At 37.4% G+C, this 19,567-nt stretch overlaps 1 protein-coding gene across 2 annotated transcripts in view; it reads left to right on the forward strand.

The window, feature by feature from the left end:
• The window catches only part of RALY (RALY heterogeneous nuclear ribonucleoprotein), a 38,349-nt gene extending 20,272 nt beyond the window's left edge, over positions 1 to 18,077 (forward strand). Inside the window, exons 3-8 of one of the 2 annotated variants that reach the window (XM_029285852.1) lie at positions 5,483 to 5,530; positions 8,901 to 9,061; positions 12,593 to 12,706; positions 14,234 to 14,379; positions 15,814 to 15,862; positions 17,538 to 18,077. In XM_029285852.1, the coding sequence (XP_029141685.1) occupies positions 5,483 to 5,530; positions 8,901 to 9,061; positions 12,593 to 12,706; positions 14,234 to 14,379; positions 15,814 to 15,858 (514 nt within the window). In that variant the 3' untranslated portion in view covers positions 15,859 to 15,862; positions 17,538 to 18,077. Of the gene's footprint in view, positions 1 to 5,482; positions 5,531 to 8,900; positions 9,062 to 12,592; positions 12,707 to 14,233; positions 14,380 to 15,813; positions 16,270 to 17,537 lie in introns of those variants that run through there. The other variant, XM_029285851.1, reaches the window with a different exon arrangement.
• Positions 18,078 to 19,567: the final 1,490 nt, after the last annotated feature.

Here is a 19,567-nt window from a genome sequence, read left to right on the forward strand (position 1 = left end):
AGGGTAATTTTATATCTGTTTATTGTATGAATGGATAGCTTTGGATAGATTAAAATTATTTTGTACTTATTCCTGGGTTTAGCTCTGGGAAGTCCGGGGGGGGAGGGGGGAAAAGGATAAAAATATATAAGATTTGATGTGTTTATTAATTATTTTGGAAGTATATTTATGAGGATGACCCTGGCTGTTACCCCAAACCACTTCCGGCTGGTGCTTGAGAAAGAGGTTGGGAAGTAGGGAGTGGAAGGAGGAAGGTGGAGTGGTTGAGAGTATAGTGGGAGAAAGTGGTATGTGAAAGAGGGGGAAGCGGGGAGGGGACAGCCGGGATCACCCGTAAAGTATCTTTTCTTTTGTGTACTGATGTTTTGTATTTATATGCATCAAGTTTATGTTTATATTTTGTTTTATTTGAAAATATTAAAAATTCTTTTACAAAAAAAAAGGAAAAAAAGAAAAAGATTAGAGGTGAATACATCAAGAGAGTGAAGAAGATCTTAAAGTCCAAACTCAATGGAGGAAATACCATGAAGGCAATCAACAGCTGGAATAGTGGACTGGACTCAAGCAGAACTAAAAGCAATGGATAGGAAGACCAGAAAAATAATGACAATGAATCATGCCCTTCATCCATGCAGTGACATTGATATACTCTATCTACCAAGGCAAATAGATGGGCGTGGAATGCTGCAAGTACATCAGATGGTTGAAGAAGAAAAAATGGCTTTGGAAGAATATCTGAAGGACAATGATGAAGATGCACTGAAATTAGTATATCAGGAAGGCTTACTGACTACTGGAGAGACCAAATTGGCCTACAAGAAAGACCAAATGAAGAACAGAATAGAGGCCTGGGAAGGCAAAGCCCTACATGGCCAGTACATTTTAAAAAATAGCTGGGAAAGCAGATAATAACAAGACCTGGCAATGGCTAAGAGCAGGAAAATTGAAGAAAGAGACCGAGGGACTAATTCTGGCTGCACAAGACCAAGCCTTAAGGACAAATGCATATAAAGTCAAAAATGAGAAGACAGCAACAGACAGTAAGTGCCGCCTATGCAAAGAAGCTGACGAAACAGTGGACCACCTGGTAAGCTGCTGCAAGAAGATCACACAGACTGACTGCAAGCAGCGGCATGACAAAGTAGCAACAATGGTGCATTGGAGGATCTGCAAGAAATATCATTTGTCTATAAGCAAGAACTGGTGGGATCACAAAATAGAGAAAGTCATAGAAAATGATAAAATTAAACTGCTCTGGGACTTCAGAATTCAAACAGACAAGTACCTGCAACATAACATCCCGGATTTAACAATTGTCAATAAGAAAGACAAAAAAGTCTGTGGTAGTGCCTGGAGACAGAAGAATAGATGAGAAAGAACTGGAGAAGATAACAAAATACAAAGACCTACAAATAGAAATAGAAAGACTGTGGCAAAGGCAAGCAAGGGTAGTACCAATAGTAATAAGCGCCTTGGGTGCAATCCCAAAACAACTGGAGCACCACTTGAACACCATTGGCATTGACAAATTCGCCATTAGTCAATTGCAAAAGGCAGCCTTACTAGGAACTGCTTCCATCCTGCGACAATATCTGTAATACCATCAAACATCCACATCTGCCTATCCCAGGTCTTTGGTAAGGACTTGATAGGTAGACAAAAATGCCAAATCCAGTCTGAACATCTGGCTGACTGTGCAATGATTAATAATAATAATAATAATAATAATAATAATAATAATAATAATAATAATAATAATAATAATAATAATAATAATAGAGTTGGAAGGGACCTTGGAGGTCATCTAGTCCAACCCCCTGCTCAGGCAAGAAACCTTATACCATTTCAGACAAATGGCTGTCCAGTCTCTTCTTAAAAACTTCCAGTGTTGGAGCATTCACAGCTTCTGGAGGCAGGTTGTTCCACTGATTAATTGTTCTAACTGTCAGAAAATTTCTCCTTAGTTCTAGGTTGCTTCTCTCTTTGGTTAGTTTCCACCCTTTGCTTCTTGTCTTGCTTTCAGGTGCTTTGGAGAATAGCTTGATTCCCTCTTCTTTGTGGCAGCCCCTGAGATATTGGAACACTGCTATCATGTCACCCCTCGTCCTTCTCTTCATTAAACTAGACATACCCAATTCCAGCAACCATTCCTTATATGTTTTAGCCTCCAGTCCCCTGACCATTTTTGTTGCTCTTCTCTGTACTCTTTCTAGAGTCTCAAATCTCATCTCAGGAATTGAAGTCATGAGCCATTGTATGTTATATGACTATTACAATGTTATTAATTTTAGGAAATATCCAGATCCTGGCACTTAGCATTGCTGCAAGAAGGGATATATAGACCCTGTCAGAAACACACACAATCTATATTGTTGAAGCTCTAAGAGTTGAAACATACAAATGTTATATTACATTATGTCTCCATGTATATGAATGTTATCTGTGTTATCTGGTCCTGGCATTTGGACTTGGCATGTGGAGGAGAAGTGGTTTGATTTGCTCAGGGCTTTTAAATGTGCCCCGTTTCTTCCCTTGACTTTTTATAATACAGAAGCTGTGTTAACACAAAAACACAGTGAAGCCGGGGTTACTGAATTAAATCAACTAAATCTGCATGATTTGTTCACAAGCTATTATTATTATTAAATGTTCTAGTTTAGTTTTATTCATGAACTTAGCCATTGTGTATAGTAACTAATGAAAAAAGAGGATTATCTTTACACAGGACACCATGCCGTTTTGCAGAGCAAAAAAAATCTAAACAAAGTTAACAATAAAGCGATTACCATTTTATGCAAATGTAGTTGCTACATCTTTAACTGACCTTGTTAAGCATGTTGTGTGACCTTGACCACTGATTATGTGTGTGCGCATGCAGGTACACAATAACATATAAAATACAATTACAACCAACATGGATGCAACTTTGTATATCATTTGAACAGTTTTTTCCAGGAGTTACTTTCAATTTCTATTCATTAGATTAGATTAGAATCTAGAATAAAATCAGTAGAATGTATGCCAGTTTACAACATGTAGCTGAAAGTGGTTGATCTCAGAACAGCTAACCAAGATCACACTTAGTTAATAGTTGGATGGGATGGGTTGTAGGGTAGGCAAAAAAAACCCAGCTTCCTGGGAAAAGGCAGCAGCAAATCACTTGTGTATCCATCAGGAACCATCAGGAACTGAGCTCAATCCGAGAAAGATTGTGCACTATTATTTTTAACAGTCTATGAAATGGAAATTGCTTGTTTGAATAGGTCCCAATTTGGGGCTCTGGGGGGGGATAGCTTTTTTCACAATAAAAATAATGCTGGAAGAACAAGGCTAAATCATTTTTTCCTTACTTTATAATCTAACCACAACTTGAAGTAAGTTACATTATGGGAAAATATGCTATGCAAATTGTATGTTTAAATAAACAGGCTGCAAATGTTTGTTACAAATTAATAAAGAAAATCAGATCTTCAAAATATATACAATCTCATTTTATGGCATTCTAGGATGTGAAATTCATAAAAACCAGCAAGAAACAGGAATGAGACCGAGCAGTCTGTGCAGAAACCACAGAGAACATGGAACATAGGACAGCCTCTAATTTCAATACAGGCTGAGAAAATCCCCTATCTGAAATCTTAGAAACTCCTGCAGTTCAATGAAGTCAATATTGAACTGGAAAGAACAAAAAGAAATTGCAGGGTGGGATCTCTGATGTATTCAGAATAAAATCAGCATTTTTCCTCAAGCCCTTGATTGAAAAAATAAACGAACAGGTGATATAAATCAGAATTTCATATGAAGACTCAAGCCATTTGCAGATCCCAAAAATTTGCTGCTAGGGTCCATTGAAATAGAATTTAATTATTAGGGTAATTGTGTCTATCTACCAATAATATTATTTCTTCCATCTGAGAAGATCAGGATATAAGGTGAGACTATCCTATTTTATCGTCATAGCCATCCACTGGTAAGAAGTTAATGATTGGGTATCCATGCCTATGGTTTATAGAAGAAATAAGAGTAGACTGAATTTGATAAATACCCAAAGCCAAAACCAAACAAACCACATTATAATGGAAAAACATATGAACCCAATGCACTTAAGTCACCAACTGAGACCTCCTTTATCCAACCCAGCCTTATACAGAAGACTCTCTGCACATATCGACTATAGAGTGTTTTCTTTGATGGAGATACTGGGCTTTAAGTCTCTTTTGGGTTTTATTGTCCTGAAATGTCACATATGTGTCTCTAAGTCAAAGATGTCAAGCCAAAATTAAAATCTTCACTTTTAAGCTGACCTTTCCAACAAATGTATTGCTAACTACACTTCTTTTTACTAGAAAATGTCAGAGCTTTCAATTTCTATGATTTGCCAGCTGGATTTCTGTTTAAAGTTTTCTTTTAGGAAGGGTTGCAATAATATACTTTCATTACTGTGTATAAAATATCCCTCTTGGAAGAGAAAAAGAAATGGTGGGCTATTAAGTTACCCACTGGCACTGACACAGTAGTTATAGCATCTGAAGCAATTCTTGACAAGTGCTATTGCTAAAATACACAAACACACAATGGTGGAAGAGCAAGCTGCTTAGAAAAATTACAGGAACCTGTGCTGCCTTCCTCCCCTCCTAAGGCTCTGTATAGCCTCAGCAGGGCAGCATTGCCAATAAAGCTGCAAACTTGGAAAAAAACAGGTGTGGGAGTTGTGTTTTGGAAACTCTGCCACCACATTTTCCCGACTCTTGTTGTTTTAACTATTTAGTGGTATTGAACTCTTGGCGACTCTATACTACCTTGTCAAACACAACTTCTTTCAATTGTTGGATGTTCAACTTGTATGTATTTGCACTTGTAACACTTATAGGGAAATATAAAAATCTACTGTCCAGAGTTCAGTGCTTTTGTAGTTCTTTTGAGTCTGGGCCAATCTAACTGGGTACAATTTTAAAACAGAACCTGTGATGTCCTGATCTACCATTTTTTTGGATAGATCAGAATTCTCATCTGCTACCCATTTATCATTTAGTATCCAAATAATAAACATAAATCCATGGATTGTGAATAAGCATTATGGTTCACCTATCACATAGTGTCAAAAATGTGCAGATTGTATATATTTGTACAATTTGTATGTTTTGTATTGTATGTGAGCCAGGTGAAGTCTTGCCAGTTGAGATTCTACATATCATTGTAACATCGATAAGAACCTGTGTCATAATGAAAATCCATTGGTTGGTTGTTTTTGATTACATGATTTTCTGCAGATACTGAATGCCTTGTTGTGTTCTAAAACAAACACAACAGTAAATCTGAATCCTTTATGATATAGTTTTGTTTCTGTGTGTATATATATATCCAGAACTCCTGGTTTCCTTCCAGATCTGTGAGACTGATTTCTGCTATTTCACAAAAGTTGCTACAAAGAAAATTTATAGAATGCATAGTACTAATCCTGTTATTTTATTTTTGAAAGCAGTGGCTATGACTTTGACTATGATTACTACAGAGATGACTTCTATGACAGGTGAGCAAATAAGAGAAGAACTGGGCTGTCATATTGATTGGCTTTTATTTTAAATAAAGTGAACATAAGGGAACACTTTCATAATGTTTGGGCAAAGCAAATTTGGATTACTTATATTTTCTACCCCACCACAGTTTTATTTGAATGGCTGCTTCACTTTTTTAAATATATTGCTTTAACTCTATGGATGTAAAGACCCAAATGACCCATAATTGGATACAGGTAGTCATTGAGCTACAATCAGTCGCTAACTGACATTTGAAGTTACAACATGCCTCCCTGGGAATACTTAATGACCTGGTTCCAAAGTTCTGACAACTGGAGCAGCCCCCACAGTCACATGAGTGCAGGTTGGCTGCTTGGCAACCAGCCCACATTTATAGCCATTTGCAGCATCCCATAGTCACGTGACTGTATTTTATGACTTCCGGTTTTCAGCAAAACTGTTCTATAGCCAGTTTGGTCTAGTGACTAGAAGACAGGCCAGGGATTGTTATTGTAGGGAAAATAGAAGGAGGAAAGTATGTTGGATATATTCTCCACTTTGACTTATTTGTAAAAATAATAAAGGTGAGATGCAAATAAAAATAGCAAACCATTGATTCGCTTAATGTCATGGTGATCGTTCGACAACTGCTGCAAGAAAATTATAAAATTGGGTCGATCATGTGGGTGACCCAATTTACAACCATCCAGGCTTACAACCATGATCAGCAGGCTCTATTGCAGTTGTAAGCTGAAGACTACCTGTAATTGGTCAAAGCTAAAAGTGAAAATATAAACTTCAAAACCTACATTTTTAAAATAAAGCTTTAAACCACTGTGTGCAGAAGTAAGTTCCAGTGAGTTTAATACAGTTTACTTACAATCCCATTACAGGATAACCTTGATCTTGTTAATTAATTTATAGTTCTGATATGTTAACATACTAATTGTAATATGCAAATGCATACACTTTTGTCAAAATAAAATTAAGTTATATAATATAAAAATGTAACGGTTAGAGAAAGTTAAATTAAGAATAGAATAGAATAGAATAGAATAGAATAGAATAGAATAGAATAGAATAGAATAGAATAGAATAGAACCATGGAGGTCTTCTAGTCCAGGCCCCCACTCAAGCAGGAGAACCTATACCATTTCAGATAAGTGACTGTCTAGTCCAGAGGTCCTCAACCTTTTGGGCACCAGGGACCGGGTCCATGAAGAAATTTTTTTCCGTAGACTGGAGAGTGTGTGGTTTTGTGTGCTGCCTGCATCCCAAGGATGGGGCTTTGCTTGTTTCTGCGAACCGGTTGCTGAAATGCCACAGACCGGTACTGTTCCATGGACCAGGAGTTGGGGACCCCTGGTCTAGTCTCTTCTTAAAAACCTCCAGTGATGGAGCACCCACGATTTAATTTAATTCAATTCAATTCAATGTTGCTTCTCTCTTTGATTAGTTTTCAACCATTGTTTCTTGTCCTGCCCTATGATGCCTTGGAGAATAATTTGACCCCCTCTTCTTTATGGCAGCCCCTCAAATACTGGAATACTACTATCATGTCACCCCTATTTCTTCTTTTCTTTAGACTAGCCAAACCCAAATCCCGCAGCCGTTCTTCATATGTTTTAGTCTCCAGGCCTTTGATCATCTTAGTTGCTCTTGTTTGAACTTTTTTCAAGGTCTCAACATCTTTTTTGTGGTATGGTGACCAAAATTGGTTGCAGTATTCCAGGTGTGGTCTTACTAGGGTTTTACAAAATGTGGTAAAGTTTTCATGGTAAGGATTCCATTCCTCTAACAAATTACCAGACAGATGTTCCAGATGTGTTCTTATTCAAAGATGGAAATTAAATTATCAAAACACATGCTTTGAATTTCTGTACTATGTAGAGCTGTGGTATTAAAGAAATATTTTACACTTTTTCTGTTAAGGAGACTGCTCAACTGCAGTGCTAACATCCTATGGATGTCCATGAGGAATCCTTGACTTCATTTACTTTCCACTGATTGTTTGCATTTCTCTGCCCTGTAAGAAATGCTGCAGGAGTGCTCCTTCACTACGCTATCTGCCTTCACTACGCTATCTGCCGGAGGACGTCATGATTGAGATTATTGGAGCGGCAAAACCCCAGAAGGGTTACCAAAAAAATCTTTTTGCTGTCATGAAAGGGATGTCCATCTTTTTGCAGCCCAGATATAGCAGTCTTGTCATTTTACCACTCAATAGCCCCATTCTAAAAGCATCATGCATGCTCAGTGTCCATTGGGTTCTCTTGCATCGCCCTTTGCAAGCAGCAGTACAAACAGTCTAGAGAATTGAGTTCAGCTGAATAAACCCAGTGGCTGTCTTGTTTCTTCCTTTCCGTTTCTAAGAAAAACCAAATGCCTGAGTGTTTGTACAATACAGTTTGTCTCCAAAAGATTAACATTTGTTTTTTTCAAAAATCAGAAAGTAGAAGGGCCTAGTTGGCAGCAGTAAAACAGGGTTTCAGCAGCCATGAGGTACATGAAAAAACTTTATTTTAACTTTTAAAAATGCAACTATGCAGGGTTTTATTTTACATGACCAAAAAGCAAACTTTTGAACTAATAGTAGATGGAGCATAGAGGTGGAACTACAAAATTCCCCTGAGGTTACTAAATCAATCTCTGTTGAATCTGAGAAGAGCACTTGGTGCATTTAAAGTTCAGCTTCAAAGTCCAGATCTATATGTTTTTATTACAGTCTGCTTTCAGGTGTTTGCTCTCTACCAAAGTGAGACATGTTTTTCAATAGGTCTTTCACTTCTCCTCCCCTCAACCTCTTTAGCTCTGTTAAAAGACCTTGGTAATTAGGGCTGAAAAGGATCCAGATGCAACAGGTTAAAGAAATTGTTTTTTTCTTGCCTGAATGTAATTTAGTATAAATATTATTGGCTGCATCTTAGGAAAAAGTTTTGTGTCCTGTTTTAAGGAATGAGTAGGCTCCAAGTGAGGGGGGGAAAGATACTAAGATAGGACAGCAAAATAATTGCCTTGGATGATCTGTTCTAATATCCTGGAGATTTGCCTAAGGATTTCTCAAATATGAAACATTGAAGTATTTTTAAAAATGAATTAATGGTAACAATCTTGCTGTTAAAGCAACCTATTAAATAACTTCTCTGAGAGTTGTCAGCATTAACTTGCAGGATAATGGTTGAACAATGTGTCTCCTCAGTAGTTTAATGATCAGCTGTAATCTCTAATGGGTTTTAATGCCCAGGCAAGAACAGATGGCTGGAATGGATGAAGTTTTAGCTCCCTCTAGAGGACATCAATGGTTTTCATCTCTTGATCAGAAATATTTGCTAATGTATCTGACTGGAATCACTACAGGAAAGCATTTCTTCTGCTTCTGTGTAGACTCTTTGAGTATCGTGGAAGAGTCTCTCCCATACCCAGGATGGTTCCCGTGAAGCGGCCACGAGTCACCATCCCTTTAGTACGACGTGTCAAAGCAACTATCCCCGTCAAGCTCTTTGCCAGATCTGCTGCTCTTGTGAATAGCTCCGCCAAATTAAAATGTAAGTTTCATGCTACTGTGCAGAGGTAATGTTTAAAACTATTTCAGACATGCCTTTGGAACAAAAGGCACAAGGGCAGACATACATAGCAAACATAATTACTAATAAGTATTTTATGTATTACAAAACATTGCTTTTATTTTATTCTTGAATTTATTACAGTAGCTGCTTCTTATATGCAGGTAGATCATTTGAAGTTATGATGGATCTATCTGGGGCTATATATGACCCAGTTTCAAAGTTCTGACATTCACACACACCCCTCCAGTCATTGAACTTTGGGCACTCAACAAGGACGTATTTATGAATGTTTGCAGCATTCCACCATTACATGACCATGTTTTATGAACAGTTTTGCCAAAACCCCTATTTACTTCCATTTTTCAGCAAAACTGCACTTGTTGTGAACCATTGGTTCACTTAATGACCTCAGCAGCTCCTTTATAAGCACTGCTTCACTTGACAACCACTGCCAAAAATGTTGTGAAATTGGGTCAGTCACATTACTGACCTGCTTTACAACCATCATGAGTTACAACCATAATGGGGTATCTCTATTATGGTCATAAGTCAAGGATTACCTTGACTTAGGCTGCTTACAACAATTTTTTATTTATTAAATGTATTGACTGCCCACCTTACCACAGGATAACAATAAAACAAAAACTTGAGAGTAAAGCAATACAATTAAAATCAGAATTAATACTGTTATCATTAAATCAATTATTACTTCAAAGCTTGGTGAAAAATGCATTGTTGCCATTTTCCTAAATATTAGGAAGGTGCAGGCAAAAACATCTCCCTGGAGAGAGTGTTCCACCATCTGGGAACCACAGAAAAGAAGATCCCTCCTGTGAACCAGATAGCTAAGTTTCTGGAGTGTGGGCATGTAATGAGCTATAAGTATAAACTTGACAAAGAGGAGGAACAGCCACAGTGAAGGCAATGTCAGATAAGATAAAATCTAAGTCTAAAGCAGGAACGGAATTTGAGAAAATATCTGACTTGATTTTCCCTAGTTCTCCATTTGGTCAAAGTAGGAAGTGGGGAGGCACATTCAGTGTTGCAAGAGTCTGTTTCTGTAATCCTATAATAAAAGTTTTAGTATTTATGACTATGGTGTTCAAGTCTGGTCTACCTCAAAGGGCTGGCATCAATCAATTAATGCTCTCTTTCTAGAGAAGCAGAAGATCCTGCTTTGGACTTGGCTTTCTTTTTATGTGATTGTTGCCTGGATTGTGGCACTTCCTGCTGTTCCTCAAGGTTATCCTCACAATCCATTACAGGGCATTTTCACAAGTACTGCCTCACCTGCTGCCTTATCTAACTTGGTAGGTTCATAGCAGGAGAAGCAGTATTTTTATTAGACCTGCAGAGGCAAAAGTGCCCACTTATGCTAGTGTTTTTCAACTTTGACAATTTTGAGAAATGTGGACTTCAACTTCCAGAACTCCCTAGTCAGCATGTTGGCTAGGGCATTCTGGGAGTTAAAGTCCCATACATCTTAAAGTTGCCACGGTTGAGAAACATTGATTTAAAACATTACCAAAATTGAGCAATGTTCCTGGGAGTCAGATTGTAAGTAGTGGTAGGGTTAGGTTGATTAACTTTCTGATTGTCCAGTAACATGACTAAAATATTTTTAGTGCCATCTTCCAGAGAAAGACCCAATCGAAATGGATCCAAATAGTAAGTTTCATCCAAAGGCATCTGAAGCTGTGAGGACACCTCTTTCTTAATCCACCTTGCCGAAGAATTGAACATTTGAGTGTGGCTCATAATTAAGAGACCTTCCAGGGCAAGGAAAGGTGTTTTTTTTTAGTAAAGATCTTAGAACTGTTTCTTTAAGCAGGTTGGAATATATTTCATACTCAAGGAGGTATATATTATCTCTCCTAATCATGGAATCAGTGACAACTTGGTTATTTGATCAGGATGGGCAAGTTCACAAATTGTTGAGATTTGTGAACTAAAAACAATCCATATAAAGAGGAGAATGATTGCTTTTTATTTATTAATATCATACTTTTCTGCTCTCAAAGGAATAGTTGTAAGAGTACAAGAAAAATATATTATAGACAATGATAATAACAAATAAATGGAGCATTAACATAAGCACATACTCATTACAGAGCAAAAGAAAAAAATACATCAAGCCAAGTATTTAAGTGAAAGATGAAATATTTGAAACACACAATAGAATGAGCCAGCTAGGTCTCCATAGCACGACAGTTCAGCTAATGTTCTGTCAGTGCTTTTTACCACAAAAACTGGTTGCCAATGAGATACAATTGTTTGGTAACTACAGCTAGAAACATCTAAATTCAAACTGTCACTGAGAAAAACAAAAGATTAAATGGCTGCCGGAAGGAATACATGCCCTTGGCTGAGCTTTTTACAAAAAAAAAGGTGATGTTCAAATTATCATCTCTGTTCTAATATTGAACTAATTCTTCAGCTAATGAACCTCATTTGAACTCTACTGCATCATTCATGCCCAAGATTTTTTGGAAATGAAAATAGGAAAATACTGCTTTCCTCCTTTCTTAAGAAAGTAAAACATTCCAGTGAAAAGAGTATGCTCAGCTTTGCCAACATGGAAGACTGAGTGAAAATTATAGGAAATTGAAGGCTGGGAAGTACTGCAAATGTCAGACTGGATGGAATCTGAGGGAGTCATTCACCTTACAGCAAGAGCTAACTTATGCAGACATTTGCACAAATAGCTGATCTGGACACAAGAAGAAGGTATCAGTGGGATTGATAAATACAGTTTTGCAAAAACAAGGAACATGTTGGTTAAACAGAATCCAAGAGGGCAAAAAGGGAGGGAGTGGAATTTAAGACAGTCTGCATCTGCTCAACAGCTCACAATCAACTTGACAGGATGGCACAAAAATAAGGAAATAATGTAATGGAGAATCCTAAATAAAGGAGTAGGTACATTGGCCCCTTCGATGTGATGCATATATTTGTGCTTGTGAATCTGTAAGCATCATTTCAACAGCTTCTAAGTAGCTGGGCAAATTATAAGTTAAGGGGGAATTCTTTGTAAAAAGTTCAAGGAATGAGGTGAAAGATTCCTCTTTTGTTTTTTATTGACTCAAGAGTTGAAAATTTTGTACATCACGAAAGTTGGGAGAGTGTGGAAGGAGGTCGTTATAAGCATTAATAAATGAACTCTTTGATACCTACAATATCACCATCTTGCCAGAGTCAATATAGCACAGGGCTTCCATATCCTTAAGTAGCTGTGCACTAGCATTTAGGTTTTGACAGTTTATCCCATTGATGGTGCACTCTGATGGGAGAAATGGTACTTGCCAAAATTCTCCTGTCTTCTCCTCAGCTATGAAAGGCAAACGAGACCCTGTCCTATACTGAACCCAATAAGCCCTTATTGTGACGGACGCCAAGCAGGACCTGCAACTAAAAGGTATATGTGAAGTATAATTAAATCTCTGCTCAAGCAAATTGCTCATTCATACCATACAAAAGAATAAGGCTTTCCTCTAACTTTTGTCTTCCAAGTGAAATGCAGTGAACTGCAGACAATTAAAACTGAGCTGACACAGATCAAATCCAACATTGATGCTCTCTTGGGCAGATTGGAGCAGATTGCTGAACAACAGAAAGCACCTACAGGTCAGTTGGCTGATTGCAAATGACCCCTCAATATCACCAAGACACAATAGGAGTTCAAGTGAAGAAAGTCAGTGCCAGCTTCCTAGTCCTGGCTGACCTTCTTTTGTTCAGGACAAAGGACCTTTGGTACTTTTTGCAATTACAGTACAGCTCCATGATGCCCTGTTTCCATTCCTAGGAGCTAGTACAGTTGTTGTTGTTTTTTGGGGGGGGGGGTTCATCCTCAACTGCAGCACCCATCACCTCCAGCCAGCAAGGGCCAAAGTGGATAATGACTAATGGAATTGTAATCCAATCTGTCTGTAGGCACCATATTGGGTAAAACTGCACCAATGTTATTAAATATAAGTGACTGTTACTAGGCAATCTAAAGTATGGACATATTTCGGTGGCATCTATATTATAAAGATCGTAATAGCAGAACAAGACCAAATGGCCCCTGGAAACCTGTGATTTCAAAAAACTATCAGGCTTCCCATCTGAATATAAAAGTATTCTGAGGCTCCCCTGCTGATTTTTTGTCCTTGAGAATATATTTTCATTGGTTAGCTGTACTAGTAAAGGACGCAGATACGGATAGGAATCTGTAGCTCAACAGATTACATGGCCAAAACATCTACCATTTCCCTATTTGTAGGCTGCAGTCCTCCAGAGATTAGATTCCAATTTCCATTAATCTTAGTAAAATGGATTGAAGGGAGCCACAATCTAGTTGCATCTGGAAGCCTAACAGGCTTTCCATCCTTGTTCTATTTCATACATCTAAATGACAGTAAGCCAACTTAATATTTTTTCTATCACTGCCTGTGCCCTGCTATATGCCGTAGTAGATTTAAAAATGAAAAACAAAAGAAACATTCTAAGTCTTTTTCATTTCGTCATCTGGTCCAAACCCCCAAATTGATAATTTGTATTGCTTCCAAACCATGCCCAGTTGTTTTTTTTTTTATGGACTGCATTCACCAAGGTTTTTTCAATTAACCCATTTTCTGGTTTTGCATAATGTGTTGAATCATAAACTAATCAAATGACCTAGATTCACAAAAAATATTAAGTCACAATGAAACTAATTTGATTTGTTAATGACTTCACTAACCAAATCATGTAAACAAAGCCAAGAATTATTTGTGAGATTGATTTTCTCTAAGCCTGCACTCTTTGATATTAATCTCAGGTTATAATTTGCAATAAGCACCTATTAAATGATAAAACTGAAATAAATGAAGTAGTATTTCTCCTGGCAACCTTGCTCTGTCAGGACTCATTGCAGACATTTTTTTCCAGAAGATATTCCGTTCATTTTTTTTTCTTTCTGATAAGATGTTCTTAGCATTTGAGTCCAGGTGCCATTTTAATTTTTCATGATGCTCCAAATGTGGCAACATACAGGGACAGTTGGTGAAATTCAATTAGTTTCCTGCTTGGATTCTTAATTACTTAGCTATGCTGAGATAAGCCAAATAAAGCCTGCCAACGAAACAGGGTTCTCAAGCCACATAGATATTTTATCATTTGCCTTTTTTGCAGAAGTTAGAAAAAAGGCAGATGGAAACAAAAGTGAAATTTCTCAAGAAGACACAGCATCAGAAGCAGATGTGAATACGGAAGAGCCGTTAAATGGGGAAGAAGAAGAAGAGGAAGGCCTTGTGCAGGATGATTGTGACGATGAATTGGTAAGAGGTAGCAGGAAATCATAGTTTTTGCACCCAATGATATATTTTGGGTTTACACAGTTATACCAGTTCTCAATCTTCAGGGGAAAGTAATATTTTCCCCGTACCATTAATAGATAAAATTATCTCTCAACATTATAATGAATTGCAGCCAGGACACATCCTTTCCTGTTCATTTGGGGAACGTCCAATTTTGCAACTTATTTTGCCACAGTTGTTAACCAAAGCACTACATCACACAATTGTTTTCAGCAAATCCGGCTTCCCACGTTGACTCTGCTTGTCAGAAGCTGTCTGGGAAAGTCACATGTGATGATCACATGACCCCAATCATTGCAAATATATGCTGGTTGTCAAGTGCTCAATTTTTGATCACTTGACCATGGGGATGCTGTGACAGTCATAAGTGCGAGGACTGGTCATAAGTTGCTTATGACTTAGTGAGATTATAAGTACAAATGCTCGCTAAATGAATAGGACTACCTGTAAATGAATGGACAACAGTAAAAAGATGGAGAAAAAGGATCTCACAGATGTTGTCCAAGGTTCCTATAGCTCAAACTATAGACCATTGTTCTATTTTCCTACCTCTTATATTTTTTTGTTGTTTGGGAACATGAAGCTCTACTTGTACATTGAGATAATATTCCTCTTTTGTTTAAATATATTTAAAGCATTAGAGTTGAAAGTAGATATTTAAGTGCCCCCAACTAATATATTTTAATCAAATCCAAGCCATTTAATGTTACAAATATTTGGTTATGTATTTGGCATAGAAATACAAGATTTACAGTCCACATATTTTATCACATTAATGAAATGGGACAGAATATACATTGGCCAAATGAACAGTACCTATTATGAATATAAATAAATAAAATAGTCATTATTCTTATCCCATCTTATTAATTTTTTTAATAGCAGATAGACTACAAATGTTTAAGTAAACAAATGCTTACCTAATTCACGTTGATGTAAAGATAAAGAAAGCACAGTCCCTAAATTGCCAAATAGATCAATATATCAAATAGATCAACATAAATTTAATAAACAGGCACAGTAATTATCTGGTTTCCTTATTACAATAGAGAATTTCTATCCAAATTATGGTAATTATTCCTACCAAAATGAGAAAAATTGTAGCCAGATTTTTATTTAGATAGAATAAATTAGCATATATAAACCAAAGAGTATGCAAATATATATCCTTTTTATACTTGGGGAGTTGATACATTTCCTGCTCTTTATTGATGCTTATGTGGTCAACCTAAGGGAGAAGATACAGGGAAACTCTTACAAACACTTCATTTAAGAATAAGTCCCTTTTAGTTTAAAAGAACTTCACTTTTAAGCAGATATATATAAATGTATACTTTTAGGACTGTTTTTCATAATCTTTCTTTCTTTCTTTTTCTTTCTTTTCTGCTTCTTCAGGAGAATAGCCATTTCACATATGTGGAAGACTCCAGCCTACAGTAATTAGGTATATTCTAAAACTTGCAGATTCCATTCACGACAGCAAAATCCCATTGAATTATGTAAAATAATACGTATTTAAATTTTCATATTCTGATTTAATAACACATGCTTACGTTTCACTTTCTTTCCTCCTTTTTGGAGAGGTTTCTTTCTTGACAAAACATTTATTACTTTATACCATGCTATTTATAACTTTGTGGTGGTGGATGACAGATGGACTGCAACATACATCAGGTACCACAGGCATATAGGGCAAGGGTCCCCAACCGTGGCAACTTTAAGACCTGTGGACTTCAACTCCCAGAATTCCCCAGCCAGTCATGCTTGATAGAGGGGATATTACCTGCATTTTCATATTGTCAGCCCACTGATATTTTCCCAAAACTCAGCTGCCTTTCTGCTGATACGAAAAGAAACAGAAAAGGAAGAAGAGGGGAAGTTATAGAAAAGATGGCAAAAAGAAACTTTGGCCTACAAGTGATTAACCAACCTGTTAATCTGTCTTTCTCTGTCTCTTGATAGCCATTGGCTACATAATCATATTTTTGTCAACTTTCTCTACTCATTGAAGCTATTAATGTTTGCTCTTGACATTTCATACAAAAAAAGAGGAAATAATATATACATTTGAAATAGTAAACCAATTATTTTCCTCCCACTCCTTCCTTCGCCTAGCATGTCACTACAACAAAAAGAGGGAGGATTACAAGAAGTTAAAACCTTTCTTGATATATCGAGCTGGACAAATGTTGACATACAGGGCTGCCATTCTCTGCCTGGAATTCAAAAGGAGACATATGGACCAATATTTCCAAGCAATTTTGTAGGACACAGGATAGTCATCCCAATGGGCTATCATTAGTATTCCCACACATACACACACACATACACACACCCAAAATCATTGTATTACACTGGGGTCTTGTAACCAGCTTCCACTACTGAAGCAGATATTGTATCAAGAGAATAGACCATTTCCATCTAGAAGTAGAAAAGGAAACAACCTGTAGAAAGTCTGCTTTCTTGAGACAGGAGGTACCATGTGCAATGAGTACAATTCCACAATATACGATGTATGGTTTTGCATTTGAAATCCGGATCATGCCTTCTAAGCCAGGTTGTCTCGTAGTGGCCCATTTGCTTTTAAGCCTTAATCCAGTGCAGTTTCCTGCATAGTTGCACTAGAAAATGTACCCTTTAGTATCTATCACCTAGGATGAAGATGGTTGTTATCGGGGCTTTGTTCCCAGGAATAAAACAATTCTCCATCCAGTTTCCTAAGGATTAAGAAGGCAAATAATTATAAAAGCAGAAAGGAATACTGGCTAAAGTTGGCACATACAGCATAGTAGTATGCATATTTTGACCCAGGCATTTCATAAGAATTTTGAATGAAATATTCACTTTATGGCCCAGCTATGCAGCCAATAAGGTTCCAAAACATAATTTACACTTTTTCATACCAAAGGTTCACAGAAGCTAATCCTAGGAGTTTCAACAAGGGCAATTAACTACAAGAAATCTAAGTGCAGAAGAAAAATATATTTTCTTCCCTGTTGACCATTTTTCTAAAATACAAATACTTTCAACCAACTCATACTCAGAAACATGTGTGATTTATTAAACTGAAACCTACTACAAAATTGTATTATCCTTCATTATCTTTTTTTTTCTTCAAGGTTCTCTTCTTTGTACAATATTGTAAGATGGTTTATTCCTAGTTGCCAACTTCAAAAATAGATGGAGCATTGTTTGCTTAGCAGGGTAATCCAGTCTTTCAGACTCCAACTACTTGTCAGGAAAGGGTGAGAATCACATTTTCATACAGGCCAAATTCAGAGGATTTTATCCTACCCTTCTAAGGATTTCTGCTGGAAGATATACAACCAGATATAAGGATCTTCTCTTCTTCAGGACATATTAACAGAAGATTGCATCTCACAAAGCACAGTAATTTACAACAATTTCTTTGTTGAAAATACAAGTTACAAAACAGGCAAGCATTGTTTTTCTTTTTATTTTCTTTATCCTTTTGGCTCTTCTCTATTAGCTTACCCTGCAAAGTTTGGTCACTTTCGTGTCCCTAGCTATTTTCAAAATGCTTCCTAGACTTTGTTTTGCTATGAACAAACCGCAGGACTGAAGAATAAAAGAAATGGGGGAGGGGGATTTGTACATAAAATACTGTATAATAAAAGGAAGAACTTGATTCATGATTTAAGCCCAGTATCTTTTTTTGCTGTTATTGCTATTTAAATAAGATACATTACAAAATAATATATTGGATTCAGGCTACCTCTTCACACTACCAGTGCCTATTTTCTTTGAATATTTTGCTATCTGTGGTGCTCTCATTTAAGTTACATTAAAAATGGCGTCCAGAGCAAACCAGAAGTGGACACTGCCACAATAGGTGCTCAGAGTACCAGCTGTATTCTTTTCCCGGTTACTACATTTCATTTTCTTCTTTCATCCTGCTATCAACATGAGCCACTATCCCACATCCACTGAGCATATTCAATACTCAGAGCTGTTTTGGGATTCTCCTGCTTTGCTTTTCTATCAAATTTCAATTTTATCATATGCTGCTTTTTACACATAGTGAAATCTAAGTGACACCCAGAAGAAATTAATCATACTTTAGGTAGAAAAATGCTTGCATTTTGTCATTCCTTTTTCAAAAAGAAATAATTTGATTGTATTTCTTGTGAGATTGGTCTACTGCCCAAAAGGGAGGAGGTAAGAAAAGCTGCTTTCTCTGCCACAAACCACATGACCAACAGATATAGACTAAAATGGGGGAAGGGAATGAAATAATTTGGAAAAGAAAATGACAAAGGCTCTGAGAGCCTCGACTCTCACATAGCTGATTCAGGGGGAAGACACTAAAGTGAGATGTTCTTCTGGAGAATAACGGTGGCAGCAGTAACTATTAAGCCTTTATGCCACAGAGGCACAACTCAGAAATGTAGGTCCAGAATACTTCTGAAGCAAGTGTGAGACCTCATCCTTTCATGCTACAAGTGCTACTGCAATCTCAAAATGTGATTTTTTTTCTATTTCAGCCATTTCTTTGTTATGCTATTCCATGTAACCCATATTCACTGGAGTTTCAGTGCTGACATCCTGTCAAACAGGCTGTAGAATCCAGAAGCCATTGTTCCCTCAATAACTATGAGGTTCTTGTTCTTGAAGCTGTAAAAGAGTTCCAAATCATAGTTCCATGCTTCATGGTTGGGATGAGGTTTTTTTTTAAATTAGAATGCAGTTTCAGTTTTGCCACATATTTTTCGTTATTGCCATAAAAAACTCCTTTTGTCTCCTCGGTCCACAGAACACTGTTCCATTAGCTTGGTGTACCCTCCAGGTGGTTGTTGGCAGAAATGAGGTGGGTGGCAGTTTGCTTGCTGGAGAACACTATTCTTGATACACTCCCATGAACACCATTGTTCATTATTATACCTAATGTGCACTCGTATACAGACTTTAGATCAGTGATGGCAAACCCTTTAGACACCGAGTGCCAAAACCCGCCCCTCCCCCTCTCTGCCTGCCCGCCCCCGCCCTGCTCCGCCTGCCTTCAGGGCCATCTGCGGCCCACCACAGATCACCCAGGTGGCCCTGCAGCACCATGGTGGCCATGCCTTCTGCCTGCGCCCTGCAGCATCATCTGCTGCCCAGTTGCCATGTGCTTGGCTGCGCTGCTCCG

The sequence above is a fragment of the Protobothrops mucrosquamatus genome, unplaced genomic scaffold, assembly GCF_001527695.2.
Source record: "Protobothrops mucrosquamatus isolate PMUCROS unplaced genomic scaffold, P.Mucros_1.0 scaffold2353, whole genome shotgun sequence".
Classification (NCBI taxonomy): Eukaryota; Metazoa; Chordata; class Lepidosauria; order Squamata; family Viperidae; genus Protobothrops; species Protobothrops mucrosquamatus.